We start from the raw sequence: 23172 nt of genomic DNA, 5'->3' as shown, positions 1-23172 counted from the left end.
TGCAACATTTCCAATGTTAGTTCTTACATTATAGGGCAGCAATTACATTTCTGCTCTGTAGAATTTTCACCGCTCGTTATTTGTTTTTAAGAAAATCGGATATGACGTTGGATAACTCTTCGGGAGAAATCAAACGGAATCCTTCAATAACGTATTTAGGGTCTTTTTTATGTGGATAGACCTACCCCATTTTTATGTTTGAATATTCCACGAAATTTCCGTGCGTTCTCTAATATTGCAACTTTTCAGTCAATGTCTTCCTTTTAATCGGCTGCCCGAAGTAGACATATTAATATCGTAATGTTTGGCAACCTCTTTTAGAGAAGTTCCATGATTTCTAATAGCTTTTAACGCTTTGAGTATAGTGTTTCTTGAATTATCAGCACGTTGTGTTTTTCTATGATAATTGCGAACCATGTTTACTCATAGCTACTTGAAGAGAAAACACAAATTCAATCTCTAATGATAAACTTTTCACTTGCCCCACCTGATAAGAAAATTGACGGTGTTTCAATTTAGTTATTTTTAGATCTACGTCGAATTAATTCTAAAATTGTTTTTATTGCAGTTTGAAACTGTCATAGGGGACAACTTAGAAGTGGTACAGAAAATTATTTTCCGCAACTTTTTTTCGCTGAAAATATTGAAATAAGATTGCACGCCGCCAACTTGTTACGGAGTACTATTTGACAGGTTAACATATTATACATAAATACATCATTAATAAATATACATATTATTTTCACTTACCCCATTTACCCACTTGCCCCGCGGTACCTTATAAATACTAATAACTTTCAAGTGTAGTGAAAAAAAAATAATTAAATTTTTAGATTATATGAAAGAATTTTACAATTAAAAATAGGGAGCTCATTTCATCCCATCGGTAGAAATCGACTCAAAAAATGACAAATTTTGACAAATCTCCCATTCATTTTGGAATTTTATAAGACTCCCAAATGAATGAGAGATTTGTCAAAATTTGTCATTTTTTGAGTCGATTTCTACCGATGGGTGAAATGAGCTCCCTATTTGTGGTTGTAAAATTCTTTTATTTATTTATTTATTTATTTGTATTTGATCCATCTGACATAAAATTTGTCTTAATGAATACAAGTAAAACTAAAAAACAAAACGAGCAACAAACATCAACATTACATGAAATGCACACTTAACTATGTCTAAAGTATTCAGCAAATCGATTACGAAGCGTCATCATAGTGATGTTAAAATCGAAAAGATGATAAATTTCGTTGAATTTCGTTGCCATATATCTAGTTGGGTCATGCTGTCCGTATAGAGTGTTCCGACTGCCGAGACTGACAAAATTCCGTCTACGTAGATTCCGCTCCGGAGCGTAGATGCTAACATCAGCCAGAAGGGATGGCGAATCGATGTCCCCTTGAAGCAACTTGGCTACAAAAGCGGCTTGCGATACACAACGCCTGTTCTCCAAAGTATCAATCCCCAATAAACGACAGCGGTCTTCGTAAGGAGGCAGGTTACTGGGATCACGCCAAGGAAGATTTCTAAGGGCGTGGCGCAGGAATTTTCTCTGAACAGATTCAATTCGGGTAATCCAACTGGCGTGGAACGGACACCACACTATCGCAGCAAATTCCAGAATAGAACGAACTAGAGCGCAGTAAAGGGATCTCAGACACAGCGGGTCGCTGAAACCTTCTGTTACCTTCAGAACAAAACCAAGCTGTTTGTTTGCTCTCGAAACGATGTCATTGAAGTGATAGTTGAACGTGAATTCTTCGTCCAATCAAATCACGGATACGTTGTACTCGTTCGCTGTACCAGATAGCGTGTATTGGAAATGAATAGGGTTCCGCTTTCGGTTAAACGATATAACTTGGCATTTTTCAATGCTCAACGTCATGCAGTTTCGTGAGCACCACGCTTCGAAAGCATTCAACAATCTCTGAAGGTGATGGCAGTCATCCAAGGAGTTGACGATCATATAGACTTTTGTATCATCGGCGTAGAACAGCCTGGTCCCGGGCGGTAAGACTAGAGATGCGTCGTTGATGAATAGTGAGAACAACAAAGGCCCAAGATTGCTGCCTTGTGGCACTCCGGATAAATTCGTGAATGAGCTCGATTCATTAGAGCCTATTTTTACGCATAACGATCGGTTGGTGAGATATGATTCAAACCAATCGATGAAGCTATCGGACACGCCACATTTACGAAGTTTTTGTAGAAGGACTCCGTGGTCAACACGATCAAACGCCGCTTTCAAGTCCAGATACACTGCGTCCACCTGTTTACCAGCATCGATCGCTCGTATGCATTGCGTTGAAAACTCAACGAGGTTAGTAGTGACCGACCATTTCGGGAAGAAACCATGCTGATCACTGGAGATGTACTGTTTGCAGCTATTGAATAAGGAGTCGTTGATGATAATTTCAAATACCTTTGAGCAGACACATTGTGAAGTAATACCACGGTAATTACTCACGCTACGTTTGTCACCTTCTTTATGGATTGGAAATAGGAACGACATTTTCCAACTTCGTGGGAATACTCGGCATCCAAGTGAACGATTGAATAGCTTCACCAAAGGTATAAGCAACGCTGAGCATCTTTTTAGTAACGCTGGCGGAATCCCGTCTGGTCCAGGAGTGTAGGAGGGCTTCAGTTTGGTTATCGCACTTGCTACTTCCCGTTCAGAGATTTCAAACATTTCATAGCTGAAGACATCACGAGTAGTATCATCCAATGCAACATGAACTTGCGATGGCGCAGCAACGAAATTGTTGAAAGCAGGTTGGAACTGTGCCGCGAAGAGTTCGCATTTGTCGCTGGCGCAGTCGGCTGACTGCTCGTCTAGGTACATCGATGTAGGTAGGCCGTTTTCTTTCCTTTTCAAATTTATGAACGACCAAAATTGTTTTGGGTTCGTACGAAGGTTCTGTTCCATTCTTCGTTTATAGCGAGCATACAGTAAAGCATTATAATTCCTGTACTCACGACTTGCTTCATTGCATGCCAATTTTGTCTGTTGCGATCGATTATTGCAATAGCACCGAAGGGCAGCAGAACGTCGGCGCCTAAGCAGACGTAATTGACCGTTAGACCAAGGCGGCTTGCTGGGCGGGCGACGCGGTGAAACATTATTCGTGACTGCTTGGAGCACAGAATTCGTGAAGAAATCAACAGCTTCATTAATATCAGGGATCGAATCCAGATGGTTCCAGTCAACAGACATTAATGCGGCATTTAATGACTCAAAATTGAGATTTAACGAGCACATAAGCATCATAACTGCCAAAGCATTTACCGTGCTTGGTTTCATCCGTCGCCATGCTTCCGGTTTTACCGATATTTATTGTCTTAAGACGTTATTCTGTTCTCTAGTACGCAGCATTCTTGAGTATGCATCACCGGTTTGGTCGCCATTCTACGTAAAGCATAATCTGGCAATTGAACGTATCCAAAAAAGCTTTTTAAGGTTTGCTTTGCGTCATCTTCCTTGGAAAGATCCGATAAACTTACCGAGCTATCCGGAAAGACTTAAGTTAATTAACTTAGAATCTCTCTCTGCAAGGCGCATCAGATCGCAGAGATTGTTTATTTTTGACCTCATCACAAACAATATAGACTGCCCTGATCTGTTAGAATTGATTCCGTGGAATGTTCCTTCCAGACGTCTTCGTAATTCAGTGTTATTCGTGATTCCTTTCCATAGATCTAATTTTGGATACAGCAACTGTTTTCATATGTGTTTGCGTTCGTTCAATGATGTCTGTGACGAGTTTGATTTTAATATGTCCAAAAATGTATTCAGTGTTAGAATAAGAGGTTTAGATTAAGTAGTTATTAAGAAATCAGTCTGTACGGCGTAGCCGAAGATGGTGCATAAATAAAATAAAATAAAAATTAGCTTTTTGGAAGTTAAATCCAGTGTAGTCGTGTGACATCTCGTATGTAACTGGCAACGGGCACATGACTATCAGCTCAATTGCAGGATGGTGGTCATCAAGTGTCGTGAGTGCTTCGGCCGCTGCAAGAAGTGTGAAATTAGACAACACAGTATCACAGACGAGGACGAGATCGAGGGTACGGTTTGTCGTGTTCGTCAATGTGTTGACCTGAGAGAGTCCATGGAAGCAAAACCCATCCAAAAGTGTAGAACTCGCTGGGCACATACGAGAGCGATCTAGATCGATAGAGAGACGATTGTCCGCTTCAGCAGCCCAGTAGATGTCTGACTGATTATAATCACCAAACTGAAGAATTAAGTCGTTTTCTGAGAGGTTGTTGTGAACGGCTGCGATTGACTCAATATGACAACGAATAACATCCGCATCGTTCTTCATGTCAGGTGGTAGGTTAAATACCCCAATGCTCACATTTCTGTCAGGCAACAGGATCCTAACCCAAAGCTGTTCAAGCTGGTCATTGACAGGTGTAGGGTCCGAATAGCAATTGAATTGCGAAGAAACAGCTATCAAGACTCCGCCACCTTTCGATTTATTGCTGTTTAGAGCGCTGCGATCTGTCCTGAACACGGAGTAGTGACTTCCAAATTGCTGAGCTGACAATATGCGATGGTCTAGCCAGGTTTCGGTTAAAACAATCACATCATAATCCAGCTCGGTAACAGCTAGGAAGAAGGACTCGATTTTTGTACGCAAGCCACGGACGTTTTGGTAGTAGATGCGCAGACTGGAAGGTATGAGATTGTCAGGTAGTATACTGTCAACACATTCTGTGTACTTGCCTGACTGCACAGGTTGGGAGACCCCTTCACCCTTCATATAATCTAAAAAAATAATTATTTTTTTCACTACACTTGAAAGTTGTTAGTATTTATAAATACTCCGTGTAAAAAGATTAAATTAAAAAAAAAAAACATTCTAACAGTCAAATTTCATCATTCTAAAATGATGAAATTTGAAAGAGCCATTCGGGGCAATACGGGCAGTTTTTTTGAATTTAATTTCTTTCTTTTTCTTTGAGTTTAGAACACTGACTTGTAGCATGTCTATTGCTTCATTTCCTTGTCAGCTTTAGGATTGCATGTTATTTCAGATGAAATTTCAAGAATTTATGCAGTTTTCAAGGGGTGCTCATTTCACCCCATTGGCCAAATCGCCCCGACTACCCCTAGAATATGCAGCGATGCAATCTTGCGTCCTGAAGTGAAAAAATGCTGACAAACTTGCGTCTTGTCGTCTTGATTCACAAAAGAGAGGATCGATGAAGATAAATCGACCATGCGACTTACGCCCTTATTCTAGCACACGCTTGAATTAATATGGGTAATGAATTCGAAAATAATACAAATTGATTGTAAATCAACTGATTATGCGGGACTACAAGATCTTTAGAGACTTGGTCACTATTTTAAAATAAGTCTCTGAGAAGCCTTTATTTCCAATCGAATTATTTTAATCAAAGTGATCTCTAAATCTGAAGTCATTTTTTCGTGGTTCTGCGTGCAGTGAATTCAGGTGCAGAATTCTAGATGCTGCATTAAAAAAAAAAACTCCAAGAAACTCTTATGCGAGTATTCCACAGGTTCTTTAGAATTTTCTTCTCAGGTTCCTCTACTGACCGATTCTGGATAGTGTGAGTACCGAGATCTCGCAAACTGACGTATATCTTCTATCAGTGACGTATGAACAGGAGCATAGCTGTATGTCATATGGAGCATAGATAGTTCAATACGTGTTATGAGCAAGGAAGGTATTTTTTGGAATATTTAAGTGAATTCTATTCTTAAATAATTAATAAATAGAAATTTAAAGTTTTGGGGTGAAATTCTCGTCAGGCAAGTTTGACCATATGTTGAAATGTCATTATTTTTTCACTAAATTTATTACATCTAGAAATTGGAGTGATATACGGCTAGCGAGGCGATTTTTAGAATAACCCCGATTCGGCTAGTACGTAATCGAAACTTATTGATCGGTTGGAGTCAACACTACATTGGGAAGCTCACCAGAATTGTAAAAACAAACATAAACTTAAGTTAAACTACTATATAAAGAAATACAGTTTTGTGTTAATCTATCGTTTGAAATAAACTTTCAGCCCTAATAAACTTGCACTGAGTACAGGCTACTAAGAAGGCGTTTTCATTCTCCTAGTAGTGATTTCCCAACACTTCTAGTGATTTCTCTAGAGATATCATCAAGATACTCTCAGGGACTGCTTCATTAAATTTCTCCGGAGATTTTTTCAGAAATTGGTTCAGTATTTTTTCAAAGGATGCATAGAGGTAATTCTCCATCAATTTCTCCTTGATATCAGCATCCCATTGCTACTATCAGTAATTTCCACTGAGATTACTCAAAATTTTCCCAAGAACTTTCCCATGATTTTCTTCGGAAATTATCCCATCGATTTTTCCACAAATTTCTTCAGTTGCTACTCTAGGATATTTTCCAAATATTTCTACAAAAGTTTATTCCAGATTTTTTTAAGAAGAGTGATTTTACAAAAAACAGAAATTAGAAGTGTTCCTAGGATTTTTTGACCCTTTCTGTCTGCTATTTAATGTGGATTGTAACAAGAATTCTATAGAAAACCCATTAAGAACTTGTCAATGAATTGTGTATTTAATGTTTATTATTAGCAAATAATACAGCAATTATTCCAGTAATTCCACCTATCATTCCAACAAAAATTTGTTAAACAAATTCCGAACAATGTTTTTTAAGGAATTCTTTCAAAAAATCCTACATTTAGGTTATTTTCTAGTGGTTTGAAAGTTTTTTTGAAAAGAGACTCTTGCGCGAACTTTTTTGGAACTTCTACAAATATTCAACAGCGACTTTACGATTTATCTCAGAAATACATTTCGTATTTTCCGGGAATTTTGTGACGAATTTCGTTGACAATTCTTTGGAGACATCCTTGACAGAATTTTGGGGATGAATTCTTTGTGGAATTATTTCATTTTTTTATTCTCCCTGGGATTGGGATTCTATTTTCCAGGAAGCGATGATTTATGATATTTGATTGCTTTTGTTAGTTCAGCGTTCAGCGGTTAGATATAAAGTTGGTGTTTTCCATTAAAATAATCAACTTTTCGAGATCTATTCACTTATTCCTAATTAGTTCGGAAAACGCTCCCAAGATAACGCTAGTGGGCAAACATTTTGTTCATTTATATATCAATCAATGATAAAATACAAAGTTGATGTCTTCAACAAAGTTGAAAAAATAATTGAAACCTATTTGTCTGAACTTATTAGTTCGAAAGCCCCTAAAATGTCACTAGTGGGCAAACATTTTATTTGTTTATATCTCAGTCCAGTGATTAAATCGAAAGTTGATGTCTTCGACAAAGTTGATCAACTAAATGTGATCTATTCGCCTAAAACCATTTTAGTTCGGAAGTTACTCCCATCATGGCGCTAAACAGAAAATAGATTGTTCGACTATATTGAAGTCCAGTGATTAGAAATAAATATCGTGCCTTCGACAAAATTGTTCAACTTAATGAGACATTTTCGCCAAAAAAAAATATATGTTGGAAATTGACATTATGTCCAAAGCATCAAGGAAATAACCATTCAGAAACAAAAGCAGCTGACAGTAACATCACAACTCTCATTGTTCTGAATGACAAAGTTTTGTTAGGCGTTAATGACATTATGATGCAGCTCGACTCAGAGAAAATATTTCGATAAAAATGTTCTAATTTTCAGTTGGCAAGTTCTATAATTTCTTTTTTAAAAGTCTTGCCGGAAACGTTTGTACGTTTTATATCATAATCAAAATTTTTGACGTAAGATTTTGATTATTTTTTGGTATAAAGTGTGTACGTCTGTATGGTTATGAATGTATGTATGTCTGTGTCTTACTTACTACATGGTAGAGCAGAAAATTGAATTGAAGTCACTGAATGATTTTAGCTCTGAAATTTCCAATCTTTCAGTTTCAATTTCCAAATAAGGAAACGTCCATAAATTACGTTATGCAAAATTTTGTCATATTCACTCTCCCCATCTTCGTAATTTATGAATGACCTCTAATCTTCATTTTTTTCAACTTCTTTGCATTATAATGGGTTGAACAGTATGGAAATATATTTGACAAATCTCGAAAACAATCTTATAAATCAAGTAGATATAGACGACACATTTTCACGTTTTTTTTTTTGGATCTGCACATGATATTTTTTGCTGAAATAAGGTTTGATTTTGGGAACAAATGCGGAGTTGAATTCCAATTGTGAGATACCTTTGGCGTCAACGGGCTAATACCCATTCGGCCCAACATAATGGATATGACGAACTTAATTCGTAAAATTCAAACAACAATAACTTTGAAACCAATGCATCCATACACTTCAGGTTTGTTCCATTTAATAAGTAATAGTTTCAAAAAATACGTTAAGCCTGTAAATAAAGCTCTTTTCAGCTCTGTTTGTCTGCGACAATAGATTAAAAAGAGCGGTAAAAATATGTTTCGCCAAATTGACAGAAAATTTCAAGCACCCACGTAGTTTTAGAGAAAAAAATGGAACAATTGTAAAATTGCTACGGTAAGCTACAGATGTGATCTTTAGATAGGGCAGGTCTGAGAGAGACTTGCGAAGAGAAAAAAATATCAACGTCATATGCAACTCAAATTTCACTCTAACGAAACGTCAAATGCAGCCAGTCGTTTTTATGGCTGAAAAAGTGAAAAGTATTGTATTCAAAATAAACTGTTATTAAAAACTTTAGTCAGCGGAGCAGTTATTTCAAAGATGTTGATAAATCCGAGCATAAGACCAGTTATTTCTAATGTCTGCTATGTTTGCTGGCATGAAATTTCACTCACTACGGTGTGATGCAATGCAATATTTTTTTGCTGAGATGTTCATGTAAAGCAGTGTCCATTTATTACGTAACGCTAAAATTGGGAATTGTCGACCCCCTCCCCCCATCCGTAACGCTTTTCGTATGGAGAATTTATTTATTTTGTATGAGCCGTAACGCTTGGGCCTGCTCTCCCCTTCCACTAGAGCGTTACGTAATTTGGGGACGGCGCCTAAGGGTGATGCGCATGATTGATATAAATACAGAGTGGAATAAAAAAACTCGTCTCAGGGGCAGGCCTGTCATAAAGGGTGTGATGTCTATCGGACGTTAAAAGAGAAGAACTCGCCGAGGATAAAAATTCATCTAAATAAAAAGAAATAATATTAATTATAATATGGAGCCTCATCCCCTGCTACGGCATTGTCTGAGCGATATGCCATACGCATGATTGTTACGATTCGTTACGTTATGCTGTAATAAACTGGTCCAAAAGTACGAAAAATTATGATTGATTGAACATAATGTGTCGTCCTTCTTAACCTCAAATTTTTGAGGACTGGTAATGATAATGGTGCGAATGATACGCTGAATATCAGATCATGATTTGAAGCAATCCAGTATTTTTATTCGCGTTGTTGCACTCTGAAAATTCGTCAACTGTGCAGTTGATAAAATTTCGAATTTTGAAATAATTTTAGTCTTTCATTGAACTGAAGTTTCTAACGCCATACACGGGATTGAGGCGCATGATCCAGTCTAATACCACGAGCGATGTGATATGTGCAAATGTTCTCCCTCTCTTTTATCAACACTTGTGATCACTTGCTATCAATTCACAAACTAAACCCGTGTACTGATTAGCTTGATTGCAATGAAACTCTAATATCTACCTGCATATGGCTGATGCTTTGGTGGGCTACAGTACAGACAAGTAGATAGAGGAGAATTGCAAATGAATATCAAATCATGAAAACAAGAAAAAAAAACACCAATGACTTTCAATTATACATGGTGTGTTTGAAATAAAAGTCGAAGGAATAAAATAATGAATTAATTTATATTCCAGGGGGGACGCCATTTGGCATAAAGTCATTTGGCATAAAGCCGTTTGGCATAAAATAATTTGGCATAACGGTCGTCTGGCATAATAGTCATTTGGCATAATGGACGTTTGGCATAATCATTGAAAACTGAGTTGCTATGTTTTTGGCATTGCCATTGCTAATATTCTCATATGTGATTTCCCTTCTTTTGGTCATAGGCTGTTCTTTATCATTACGTTGTTAAACTAGTGGTTTGTATTGTGACTACTAACATTTTCATTGACAATTTTGCCTCCTTTCCTACGTTGCCATTATAACTACTAACATTTTCATCGACGATTTTCCCTTCTTTTGATCACCAGATATCAGATCTTTTAAGTAGCACTATTTAAATTTCTAATTTCTTTTCTTTTATGCCAAACGTCCATTATGCCAAGTGACCATTATGCGAAATGACCATTATTCCAAACGACGTTATGCCAAATGGCTTTATGCCAAATGACTTTATGCCAAACGGGGTAGCCCCTATATTCCAACATGATTTTGTAAAGTATATCAAACTGCTTACATCAATATAGACTGATTCGAATGACAAAATTGGTTACCTCTATTTTATGTTACGACATTTGCAGTCAGCTATTTTTTCCTTTTAGGGGAAAGGTAATCAATATTGACATTTGTACGCCAAATTAAGTGTAATTGTGATAACATCATGCTAAAAAAATGGTCATTACCCAAATACTTCAAGCTACCGTAGCGTAACTATAATTGGTAATTCGTCCGTGTACTGAATGGAAATTGTGGTCCCGCCGAACCTATAATTGAAAATTCAACAATTTATGGAAATAAGATCTTAGCTGGTATCTAGGAAATTGCAGCACGTGTCATACAATATTAACAATAAAACGCATCTCCTTACCAAAAGTTATTCTGTAGTTAATTGCGTATATTTATCGTTTTTTTTCAGTTTATAGATTTCCTATTTTCAAGGCAAAACGAAGTGTGGAATAGTGACTGCGATCAAGTCTACCAGGACATGAATCGACCGCTTGCCCATTACTGGATTTCATCGTCGCACAATACGTATCTTACGGGCGATCAGTTCTCGAGCGAATCTTCAGTAGAAGCGTACGCCCGGGCCTTGCGTATGGGGTGTCGCTGTATAGAACTTGACTGCTGGGACGGACCCGATAACATGCCACTGATCTTCCATGGCCACACATTTACAACGAAAATTAAATTTAAGGACGTCATTAAAACAATCAAAGAACATGCTTTCGTTACCTCAGAATACCCGGTGATACTGTCGATAGAACAAAACTGTTCCTTAACGCAGCAGAGAAAGATGGCCTACGCAATGCAGGAAGTGTTCGGCGATATGCTTTTGACGCAGCAAGTGGAAAAGAATGAGCTACAGCTACCTACTCCGTACCAGTTAAGGAGAAAAATTATTTTAAAACACAAGAAGCTCCCGGAGAATGGGGGGAAGTTTGAGGATGGTGCAGTGCCGAATGATGGGGCCCTAGTTAGGGCTGACGAGACTGAGCTGGATATTAGGAATACCGTGAAAAATGGTATACTGTTCCTTGAGGATCCCGTGGACAAGGTTTGGAATCCGCACTTTTTTGTCTTGACGCAGAACAAACTGTTTTACACGGATAGTCAAAAGTAAGTATATTAATCAAAAAATGTTTCCGTTCGTTATCAGCTATACAGTTACGGACAATGCTTTAAGGCCACATTATTACAAATTTTCATGATCGCTGGATCAAGCGCTGGAATACTGTATTTTATTTTTACTTTTTTTTTTGCGATTTTGAGTTAATAATTTCATTTTACTATTCAATGATACGAAATACAAATAATTTGCAAACCTCTTTAGTCTGCGCATTAATGTTTCTAACTCTGCGCATACCGCTAAATGGTACTAACCGCGAAATGGTTGACCGCGGAATGGTTTACCGCAAAATGTCGGACAACCGTGTACAAATGCCCAGGGACCACTATCTTGTTCTGTATTCCCAGAAAAAAAACAGTTTGATATCTTAGCATAGCATAGACTAGATATTTGTAATGTTTCTATAAGGTTTACATCACAGTAGATTTTTTATGTTTACAGGTTAAATTCAATGTTTTTGGGCTTTATTCGACAACAACAAAATTCGCTTTGATGATTCTCTTCTTATAGGTACCTTAATTCAAATTATGCTTATTCTATTCATGTTTATTATTCAAGTTGTTGAACAAACAGATTTATTTAAGTGTTTTGGCTTGAAGAAATTGCTGTAGGGCTGCTAGCAGGTATTTTTAGAGGCTTAAGTCTCTATTTGATTAAAAGTCTCTGAATAGTCTCCATTTTTAATGCAAGATCTCTAAGGTCTCTATTTAATCAAAATTCTCTTCAAAGTCTCTTTTACCCTCATTAAGATTGCAGTGAATCCTGATGCAAAATTCTACGGGATCCAGAGAAAAAAAGACTTTAATGCAGCTTTTCAGTAGGTTCTTTAAGAACTTCCTCTCACATGTCTCATGGAAAAACTTCAAGAAATCTTCTAGTGATTTTTCCAGAGATTTCATTTGAAATACTTTCAGGGACTCATACTGGGATCCCTCTAAAGTTTTTTCTAGAGATTCCTCTACCAATACTCCCAGAAATTTAACCATCGATTTTGCAAAGGATGGTTAGAGGACTTTCCCCAAGAAAACCTTGAGCACTCGATTCACCTCCATTTATTTCTTCAGGGATTACCCCGAGTTTTTTATTACAAAGACTATACTAGGAGTTCCTCCAAATATTTTTTTCATTATTCTTTCAACCGAATTCAACAGTTGTTACTAAGAAAATCAATGGAAGAATCACTTGATACAAGCATGGAGGACTTAGGCCTTCATTGAAAAATATCTAACAGAATCTTTAGAGAAATTCCTAGGTAATGTCTATAGTTATCCCTGTTAAAATCCAGGTTATATTCGTAATATATCCAAAACAAAATTCTTGGAGAAATTCCTTAGAAAAATTCTTGGAGGATTTCCACTGGAAATAATAACTTATCCTCCGGAATCATCTCAAAATATTTGGGAGAATATCCAAATTCTCACAAAACTCCTAGAAAAAAATCATGAAAAAATAGATACAGTAATACAAGCAGGATCACTGTTGTAATGTCATAGTGAAGAATTACAAAAAAAAAGATAAATGTCTGGACTGATTCTCTTTTCTTCTTGTTCATTTTAGGTTACATTCTGTTTTTCTGTTCCCTGTTCGATCCATTTTCCGTCTCTTTTTAGTTCCTAATAACTACTAATTGAACTTTAACACTTCACTTTGCCAAAAAAAAACTGAGATCACTAGTAAGGCGAGTAAAAACCTTTTAACAACATTTTAGAGTTTAAAGGTATTAACTCGCCTTACTAGTGACTTTAGTAGTTTATTTATTTTTTGCAAAAAGTGAAGTGTTAATGTTCAATTAGTAGTTTTCTCTTTTATTATCAAAATGTTGTTTTATTATAATTCACATTTTTTTGTAAAACACTTATATTCCAGTTTTGTTTTAAGCCGCGTTTTTTTTCAATAATTCAATTTTTCTATGTTCTTGCTAATTTATTTTATTATTGTTATGTCCTGCAAATATCGACGCTATTTCGCAATGGAAATATGCTAAAATATTACTATTCAACGATTATGCAAAACTTGAATGAGGTGGTCTTATGGTTATGTCCGTCGCTGTACATGTATCCGTCTAAATACCTATATCATTGTACATAATTTCATGCAGAACGGAGCGGGAAGATGTGCGTGATGACGAGTTTGAGAGTAGCTTTTCGAGGCCAAAGGAAAGCGTAACGAATGATGAGTTGCACTTTGGAGAAAATTGGTTTCACGGCAAACTGTCCGGCGGGCGAGAGGAGGCCGAAAATCTCCTGCGCCAGTATGCTCATCTTGGTGATGGAACATTTCTCGTCCGCGAGAGCGTCACATTTGTCGGAGACTATTGCTTATCGTTTTGGCGTCAAGGAAAGCCTAATCATTGCAGGTGTGCTTCTTACATTATGCTTGTATCGCTGTTCAAACATTGGCCAACCAATCGCTTTGCTATATTTCAGGATTAAGCTCAAGCAGGACAAAGGGGTAACGAAGTACTATTTGATGGAGAATAATTTGTTTGATAGTTTGTACAGCCTAATTATCTACTACCGCCAGAATCCTTTGCGAAGCTCAGTAAGTCGAACAATCAGCCCCCGTTTAAACTTTTGACTAATACATCGATCTTCTTTTGCGTAGGAATTTTACATTACGTTGAAGGAGCCTGTTCCACAACCAAATAAGCATGAAAGTAAAGAATGGTACCATCAGAACACCACACGGGAGCAATCTGAAATCATTTTGCACCAGATCCAGACCGATGGAGCGTTCCTAGTCAGGCCCAGTGATAAAGGACCCAATGCGTTTGTCATTTCATTCAGGTAAGGTTTATTCTCCGTTGAAATGTATTACCTATTAGTTCCCAACGATTACCATCAGTGCACCAGTATCCGCTCATGTTCCTATTTCCGCTCACTAGTGTAAAAATTGAGTTGTCGTGTCAAAAACTATTTTTTTCGCACGGATATATTCTAGCAATATTGATAATTTTCAAATAAAGTCGTCTGACATTATTTTCATTTGATAAAATAATTTTTTATATTGAAAACACAAGACCTCGTGAGTGGTTTTTGGGTCACTAGGTATTTTTGTGTGTTCCAATAACCGCTCATACAAAAAATTAAACAAAATTTCAAAGAAATGTCAATTTTAGTATACAACTTTCTTTATTGCAGTAGTAGCTATGGTTTGACCATAAAAAAATATCTGGATAAATAACGAAATTCAAAATAATGCATTTGAGCTGAAATAGGAACACTTAGATGAAGTTATAAATGCAATTAAATCTCGATTACTTTTTCAAATCGACGAAAGTACCATCCATACGGTTTTGAGAAAATGATTTCAGAAGAATCACAACCTGTCTTCTAAAACTGTTTCAAAATGAATACCCTCTTTAACATTTTTTCGACGTGTACATTACTGAAATTTTGCATACAATAAGCTCGCGTTCAAAAACTATGGAGTTCGTATTATTTCACACAAGAATTTTATGACAAAATTATAAGCCGTTTTATTCAGTAACTTGCGACGTTTTTCTATCAGTGTAAAATCGACTCAAGTTGTGTTTTGTTTTGAGTCGTGGTTAAGTCACTTTTGTCGAATTCGTTTTTCAACCTAGGTTGGAACTGGCGCAACCCGTTCTGAATCACAGTTCCAACCCCAACCCGATTCAGGTTCGACCGAACTACAATTTGCTTGACGTTGGCTTGTTTATGTGTTGATCACCGACTCAGTTCCTAAAAACGAAAACGACATTTGTCTCTCCATACAGCGAGGCGGCGAAAGTTGAAAATCTTACTTTCGTCGTTTTGTAAATCCGGAAATTAAACGTTCTAAAAGTGAAAAATCGAGTTAGTTCAGAGCGAAACGTGTAGAATTACGTCTGCGAAACCCGTAGGATCGATAAAATAAGCTTGTATACTTTTTTAACTTTAGTCTGTATGAATAAGTTTTCGAGAAATGATATTTTTTTTGAAAGTTTTTCAAATTTATTTGATTTTGCCGCTGATTACCTATACTTGGAGCTACATTGTGACATAAAAAAAATGTATTGATTGACACAATAGTTATTTTATAATAAACATTTGGACTTTCCTTTAATGATCGGTGTTCCGTCTGGGGGAACGAGCAAAGTGGACTGTAACACTTTTCCGGGAGGACGGCCGAAGCTAGAGGGTAAGGATCCCTCGCTGGACGCTTCGTCTTGTAGCCGATACACTTTACGGCTTCGGGAGGACACTTCTTCGATACTAGGACTGGGTTACTGGGAATTCAACTAAAACACTGTTTTTTGTACTTAACTACTGTGTATTAACTACTAATTAACACAAGAGTTGGAACTTTCTTCTCAACACGTTGGTTGCTATCAACACTTTCTTGAAGACTGTACTTTTTCACACTTCCTTCCTCTGCACAGAGCCTTGCGTGGCGTGATCGTGCATGAAGGTGGGGCGTGGAAGAAAAGTCTCCACACGCGCGGGATAGAAATGGAAGGAAAAGGATTGCAAATATGTTCACGCATCACATGACTCCTTCGGTACACGAAACATTCACCGCCACGTTGAAATGTCTATTTCAAAACTTGAGATTGGCCGAAGTAGGCCTTGTTGTCTTCTATCGGCAGGACTGACAATTTGTTGATCGGGCGGCGAAACGTTGACTTGTCGCTGTAGACATCTACGGCTCGTACCAAGCCATCTACTCCAGGAAAGGTCTTGGTTACGACACCCAGCTTCCATTGCAGAGGGGGCAAATTCCGGTTGTGCACCAGAACAATCATTCCAGGACTAACATTTGATTTGAGTTTCTGGTTCTTTTTTCTAGACTGCAAGCTACTCAGGTAGTCGCGGGACCAAGCCTTCCAGAAATGCTCTCGGAGCATTTGCAGGTGCTGCCACTTATCCAATCGGTTGGCTTGGATGTCTTCATACGACGGCTCTGGTATTGCGGTGAGAGGACGCCCGATAAGGTAATGGGCAGGCGTAATCACTTCTGGACTGTCCGACCTTGACGATGTCACGAATAGCGGACGGGAATTCAGGATCGCTTCGATTTCTGCCAGGACAGTTACATACTGCTCGAAATTCAGGGATGCATTTCCAATGATCCTCTTCAGATGACTCTTCATACTCTTGACTGCCGCTTCCCATATACCACCAAATTCGGGGGCATCCGCCGGAATAAATTGCCATTCAATTCCCTTGGACACGCAGAACGACTCGATTTGGTGGGTATCTTGCTCCTGTTTGAACGCCTGGTAGACTTGATTCAGCTCATGATGTGCACCACGAAAATTGGTGCCGTTGTCGGAATGCAGCTGATGCACAATTCCACGCCGACTCACGAACCTCTGTAGCGCAGCGATGAAGGCACTGGTAGTCATGTCTGACACCAGCTCTAGATGCACGGCTCGAGTAACCATACATACAAAAACCGCTACATATCCCTTGACTGTGGTCACCTTACGCAAGCCCTGCTTGATATGAAACGGTCCAGCGTAATCTACGCCAGTGACGGAAAAAGGGGGCGCAGGTGTCACGCGACAGGACGGCAGATTTCCCATATACTGGCTTGTATCGATGGGCTTGACCTTGAAACACTTCACGCAAGATCTGGTCACTCCACGAACAGTCGCAGCAGCATTGATTAACCAGAATTCTCTTCGGATCACATGAACCAAACCAGTTGGTCCCAGATGCAGATGCTACTCATGTAGGGCACGAATCAACATTCGCACAATCGTACTTTTACACGGCAGGATGATCGGATGCTTTTCACCATATGGTAGCTTGGAATGCTCTAAACGTCCTCCGACTCTAAGCACCCCATTTACAAGGATCGGTCCCAACGAACCATGCTTTCGACACTGTTCACCCGATTCGACTCGAGCAATCTCATCGCTGAGCTCTTCTCGTTGTATCACTTTCACAATAACGTTCATTGCAAGACGAAGTTCAGCCACGGTAGGGATAGGCTTATTCACACGTGAAGCTGAATCCTTCTTCTTGCAGTTGTTGGCGAAACGCAACACCAGCGCAATTACACGTTGTAACTTTCTGTACGAACTGTACTTCGAAAACACTTCTAACTGTTCTTCTTCAATTACAGGTAACACTGTTGGAGCAACACGTAGCTCCGGAATGTCTTCAATAATCTCTTCTGGTGGCTTATTTTCAATGTTCACTTTTTTCAAAAAGTCTGGTCCATGCCACCATAACTCATTTTTCACTAATTCGATGGGCATTTGCCCACGCGACACTATATCAGCCGGATTGGACTCCGACCGGACGTACATCCACTCGAAATCTTCTGTTTCTTCTCGGATTGCAGCAACACGATTGCGCACGAACACTTGAAGCTGATCAGGAGATTTGCGCAACCAAGCCAGAACAATCTGACTGTCCGACCAGAGCACCACACGATGAAACGGCATTTGGATTGACTGCAGAACCTTATTCACCAAACGCGCAAGCAGGAGTGCCGCGCACAATTCCAGCCGTGGAATCGTCACTGCCTTCAAAGGGGCTACTTTGGATTTGCTGCAGAGTAATTGTAGTTGCGCCGACTCGTTGAATACGCTTCGAATGAACACACACGCTCCATAGGCTGACATCGAAGCGTCAGCAAAACCATGAAGCTCGTAGCATTCAGCATCATCAATCAGCACACGCCTTGGAATGTGCACCTGGTTCGTTGCTTCAAGGGATTTCTTCAGCTGCATCCATTGTTGGCTTATTTCGTCCTCGACAGGCTCATCCCAGCCCACCTTGCTACGCCACAACTGTTGCATTAGTAACTTGGCGAGAACAATTATGGGCGACAAGAATCCAAGTGGGTCATACAGCTTGGCAATTTCGGACAATATCGTTCGCTTGGTATTGGCTTTGGATTCGGAGTTCAAATTTGGAGATTTGATCGAGAACAGAAAATCATCGCTGTGAGGATCCCACAAAATACCAAGCACTTTGATGACGGTGTTGATACCTTGCTCTTCGAGGACCTTGGGAGTTTCACGATCACCCTCTGGAATGCGTTCCAGCAACTGCTCGGAATTGGAACACCACTTATGGATCGGGAAACCAGCACTGGCCAGCAAATCCTTAACTTGCTGTTGTCGTTCAATTGCTGCACTCAACGTATCGTCGCCAGACAACACATCGTCAATCGCTCCCAGGGGACATTTCTCTTTGCCATCTTCAGCCAACTGAACCAGGCAGCGAGTTGCGAGAAAGGGTGCACTCGCTGTGCCATATGTAACGGTAGTTAGCTGATACACTTTCAACGGCTGTTCGGGACTTTCTCTCCAAAAAATTCGTTGGAGTGGTTGATGCATCTCAGCAACCATGATTTGGCGATACATTTTACTTATATCAGCCGTGAAAGCATATTTGTGCTTGCGGAATCGCAGGACAATATCGAGAATATCGGATTGGACAGTACCACCTACCTTGAGGACATCGTTGAGGGAGAGGCTGTTCTGCGATGGCTTTGCAGAAGCATCGAACACTACTCGACACTTCGTCGAGGAACTATCTGGACGGATGACAGCGTGGTGCGGTAGGTAGCACTTTTGGACGTTGGGAGGATCTTTGCATTCACTTACTTGCTTGCAGTGGCCGAGCTGTTCATACTCCCTGATGAATTGCACGTACTGCTCACGGAGACACGGATTTCGAACGAGGCGTTGTTCGAGGAGGTGGAATCTCTTTAAAGCGACCGACCTGCAGTCTTTCAGCTGGGAGGCGTTTTCTTTCAAAGGAAGTTGCACAACGAATCGCCCTTCGTCGCTGCGTTCATGTGTGTAGCGGAAATGCTTCTCACACTCTACTTCTTCGGATGTCACAGGATCTTGATCAGCTACTTCTTCTACGCTCCAAAAACGTTGCAGAGCTTCGTACACGTTTTCGACGGTGATCGTGTGGGAATACGATGGACCTTGATGAAACACTTCTTCTAGCTCACCCGTGAATACCCAACCAAGATGAGTATCACGCAGCTCTGGTAGATGCTCTGCCAACTGGTACTGACCGGACTTGATTATCTTGAAGAAGAGCTCATTGCCAATCAGCATGTCAATCTCTTGAGGCACATTGAAGTCTGGATCCGCCAATTGGAATCCGGGTGGAATACACCAATCGGACACATCGATGTTGGTACTCGGAATTCTGCCAGTCACTGCTGGGGTGATAACACACTCTATCGTGGCACGGTAATCACTATAACGGGATCGGAACTTAACGATGGCCTTCTCCATGCTGGTTGTCGTTCGATTGTTGACGCCGGAAATCTTCACATTTGCTGATGAAATCTTCGCTCCGATGGCTTCGGCCATCTTCTTCGTTATGAGGTTCACCTGGGACCCGCAGTCTAGCAGGACTCGACAACAGTGAGGCTTACCTTGGAAATCGTAAACGTGCACCACTGCTGTTAAAAGGAGGACGGTTTTCTTGGTTGGAGCTGCTTGGATGGAACACGATGACGTCACGCTGTGTGAACCTTGCGGTGTGGGTGCACTGGATGTGTTTGCTTGGACTTCTTTCACAGCTGGTCTCGATGTGGACTCCGATGAAGCTGTCGGTTCAGGCATCTTGCTTACAGGCTGGTTGGACTTAAATCTCGTATCGTCGTGAAGCTGAGTATGATGACGTTGGCGGCACTTCAAGCACTTTCTGTCGGATGGACAATCCTTCAGTCGATGACCCTTCCTCAAGCAATTGAAGCACATGCCTAAGGAACGTGCTTTCTCGACTCGCTCAGGTACGCTCATGTTTTTCAGCTGCTCACACTGGAAGTTCTTGTGGAATTCGCCGCAGAAGTCGCATTCTTCACTTGAAGCACTGCCGCAGCTATTAGCGGTTAGGATTTTCGGATTGAATCTCGGACTTGACTTCAACTGGTCTGCGGCTTTCACGTTCGATCTTTCGGCACGAGGAGGAGGGACTTGAGCTGATGTTTCGCAATTCTCCAGGATGTTACACTGCTGCTTTAGGAACTTCATCATGTCGTCGTATTTCGGAAGCGTTCCTCGAACGATGGTTGCTTCCCACTGCTTCCTGGTAGAGGCATCCAAGGCTGATGCAAGCAAATGCACCACGATCAGTTCCGACACGCCGAGGAGGTCCTGCTTCAGATAACATAGGCTTTCGATATGCCCGGAACAATCGTCTAATAACTGGCGCAACTCACGATAGGACTCCTTCGTCATCTTCTTCAAGGATAGCAGGCCGCGGATGTGGGTGTTGATGATGACACGGGGATTTTCGAATCGCTCTGTGAGAATGTTCCACGCCTGAGCGTAGTTGTTCTCGTTCATTGTTCTGGCATCGAGGATCCCTGCTGCTGCTCCGACGAGAGCCTTGTCCAAATGATACAACTTGATGGCATCAGTATCATTGGACTTGTCCATAATGTCTATGAACATCGCCTTGAATTTTGGCCAATTCTCGTATCGGCCATCGAATGTTGGTATCGGTGCTTTTAGCGGCTGCTGCTGGACGATTACTTGGGGTTTGATGTCAGGAATTTCCTTCTTCGTTGCATCCATCAGCATCTCTTCGATGTACGTCGACACTTCGTGGTAATCTTTCTCGAATCTGGTGTACGCTTGATCGTGGTCATCCATTGCATCATCCGGCAGGATCTCAGCAAGTTGGTTGTGGAAATCGTTAAACTCACTGTAGATGGCATCCACGTTTCTGGCATACACCTTCAGCTTCGGCACGGACACGTCGGCATCGTCGTCGATCAGAATTCCTCCGATCCGCTTTATTTTATCGGCTGCCTTGGAACGCTGACGGCTCAGGACACCAATCTTCCGGATCAGCGATTCCTTTGCGCAGGCCAAACGATTCTGATTTTCTCTTTCTTCTTCACTTGTGTCGCCGTGCTGCACTCCCGAACGGGTCTTTTTAGGGCTATGCACGAGCGACATTTTGGAACACTTTCACTTCCGGTTTCGTCAATTTCACGTTTAGAGTCTGTCTCTCTTTTCACCAGTAACTCAGTCCAAGGAGGATCACACACACTAAATCACTACCGGATCACGGATCCGGCTCGAAGGACCAATGTTCCGTCTGGGGGAACGAGCAAAGTGGACTGTAACACTTTTCCGGGAGGACGGCCGAAGCTAGAGGGTAAGGATCCCTCGCTGGACGCTTCGTCTTGTAGCCGATACACTTTACGGCTTCGGGAGGACACTTCTTCGATACTAGGACTGGGTTACTGGGAATTCAACTAAAACACTGTTTTTTGTACTTAACTACTGTGTATTAACTACTAATTAACACAAGAGTTGGAACTTTCTTCTCAACACGTTGGTTGCTATCAACACTTTCTTGAAGACTGTACTTTTTCACACTTCCTTCCTTTGCACAGAGCCTTGCGTGGCGTGATCGTGCATGAAGGTGGGGCGTGGAAGAAAAGTCTCCACACGCGCGGGATAGAAATGGAAGGAAAAGGATTGCAAATATGTTCACGCATCACATGACTCCTTCGGTACACGAAACAATCGGAATCTGGTACACTGATGTTACATATGCTACAGAGAATACGAGGCCGAGTTGTGAACCTACTTTGTACAACACAGTGGTAAATTGAGGTCTATGTTTGGCGTACATTACTCGGATTGCAGCTGTCCTCCATCCATCTTTGGCTGCATCCCACATTCACCAAATCTTGCATCCTGATCAGCTGTCACTCTGTCTATTGTATCTTTTATCAGTCTTGTGAGCTTCCCGGAAAAGCTATTCTCGTCCATATGCCTGATGCTCCTATAGGTACGTGCTTTCCAAACGCTTTAGGTTTCTGCTCGTTCTAAGCGCTTTTGACCAGATTGGCCCTCCGTACCTCAGTATGGGTAGCGTCACGCCTGGCAAGAGATTGCTGGCAATTACAGTAGAGGCTAGCGAAGCTGAGCTTGTCGTGGATCCAAGATGCCTAAGAGATCGCTTGGGCGCTATGGTGCATACCCTACCGAGATAAGCGCTCGGACTTGCGGTTGTTGACCACTACCACCTGAATCTTGTTATGGGCCAATCCCAGTTTCGTAGACCTCATCCATTCCTCAGAGTTGACTACTCGACTTCCTTCGATTCGCCACTAGACGACTATGGTGAAGTCGTCGGCAAAACCAATAATCTTAACACCCGTCCTACATCATACATTCCATAACATCGGGCCCACAATTGAACCTAAAACTTTTTTGCCTCTCTTCTGTGTCATACAGTAGAATCCCATCATCAAAATAGCTTTCTAGAAGCTTACACAACTGGACGGGTACCTTGAGTCGGTAAAGTGCGTGGGCTATCGCTTCTCAGCTTGTGCTGTTGAACGCAATTTTTTTTCAAAACCAAGGTGACAACTGCGCAGTAACGGATGCCGCTTTTTTTATGCTCGATTGCCACCTCAGTTGTCGAACGACTGGATACCGTCCAGAGTAGATTTACCTTTCCTGAATACAAACTGGTTGTTGTACAGGCCGTCCGCACCTTCCGTATACGGTACTAGCCTGTTGAGGATCAACCTCTCCAAAAACTTACCCGTCGTATCTAGTACAGATAGGCCTGTACGCCGACGGGTCACCTGGTGGTTTCCCGTCTTTGGTAGTAGCTGCAATTTCTGACGTTTCCATACATCCGGAAAAGTTCATTGAACTATGCAGCGTTGCATTGTGGTTCTGAACATGTCCAGATCCGCATTGACTGTCGCTTTT

At 40.6% G+C, this 23172-nt stretch overlaps 1 protein-coding gene across 1 annotated transcript in view; it reads left to right on the top strand.

Moving 5' to 3' along the window:
- Nucleotides 1-23172, top strand: part of LOC5564766 (1-phosphatidylinositol 4,5-bisphosphate phosphodiesterase gamma-1) — a 46738-nt gene that overhangs the window by 11167 nt on the left and 12399 nt on the right. Inside the window, exons 4-7 of the mRNA XM_021854922.1 lie at nt 10785-11485; nt 13594-13851; nt 13922-14036; nt 14100-14281. Of these exons, the coding sequence (XP_021710614.1) occupies nt 10785-11485; nt 13594-13851; nt 13922-14036; nt 14100-14281 (1256 nt within the window). The remainder of the gene's footprint in view (nt 1-10784; nt 11486-13593; nt 13852-13921; nt 14037-14099; nt 14282-23172) is intronic.

Source organism: Aedes aegypti, chromosome 3 (genome assembly GCF_002204515.2).
Source record: "Aedes aegypti strain LVP_AGWG chromosome 3, AaegL5.0 Primary Assembly, whole genome shotgun sequence".
NCBI classification, from domain to species: domain Eukaryota; kingdom Metazoa; phylum Arthropoda; class Insecta; order Diptera; family Culicidae; genus Aedes; species Aedes aegypti.
Note: the sequence above shows the minus strand (reverse complement) of the source record. Positions and strands in the feature narration are given on the sequence as shown.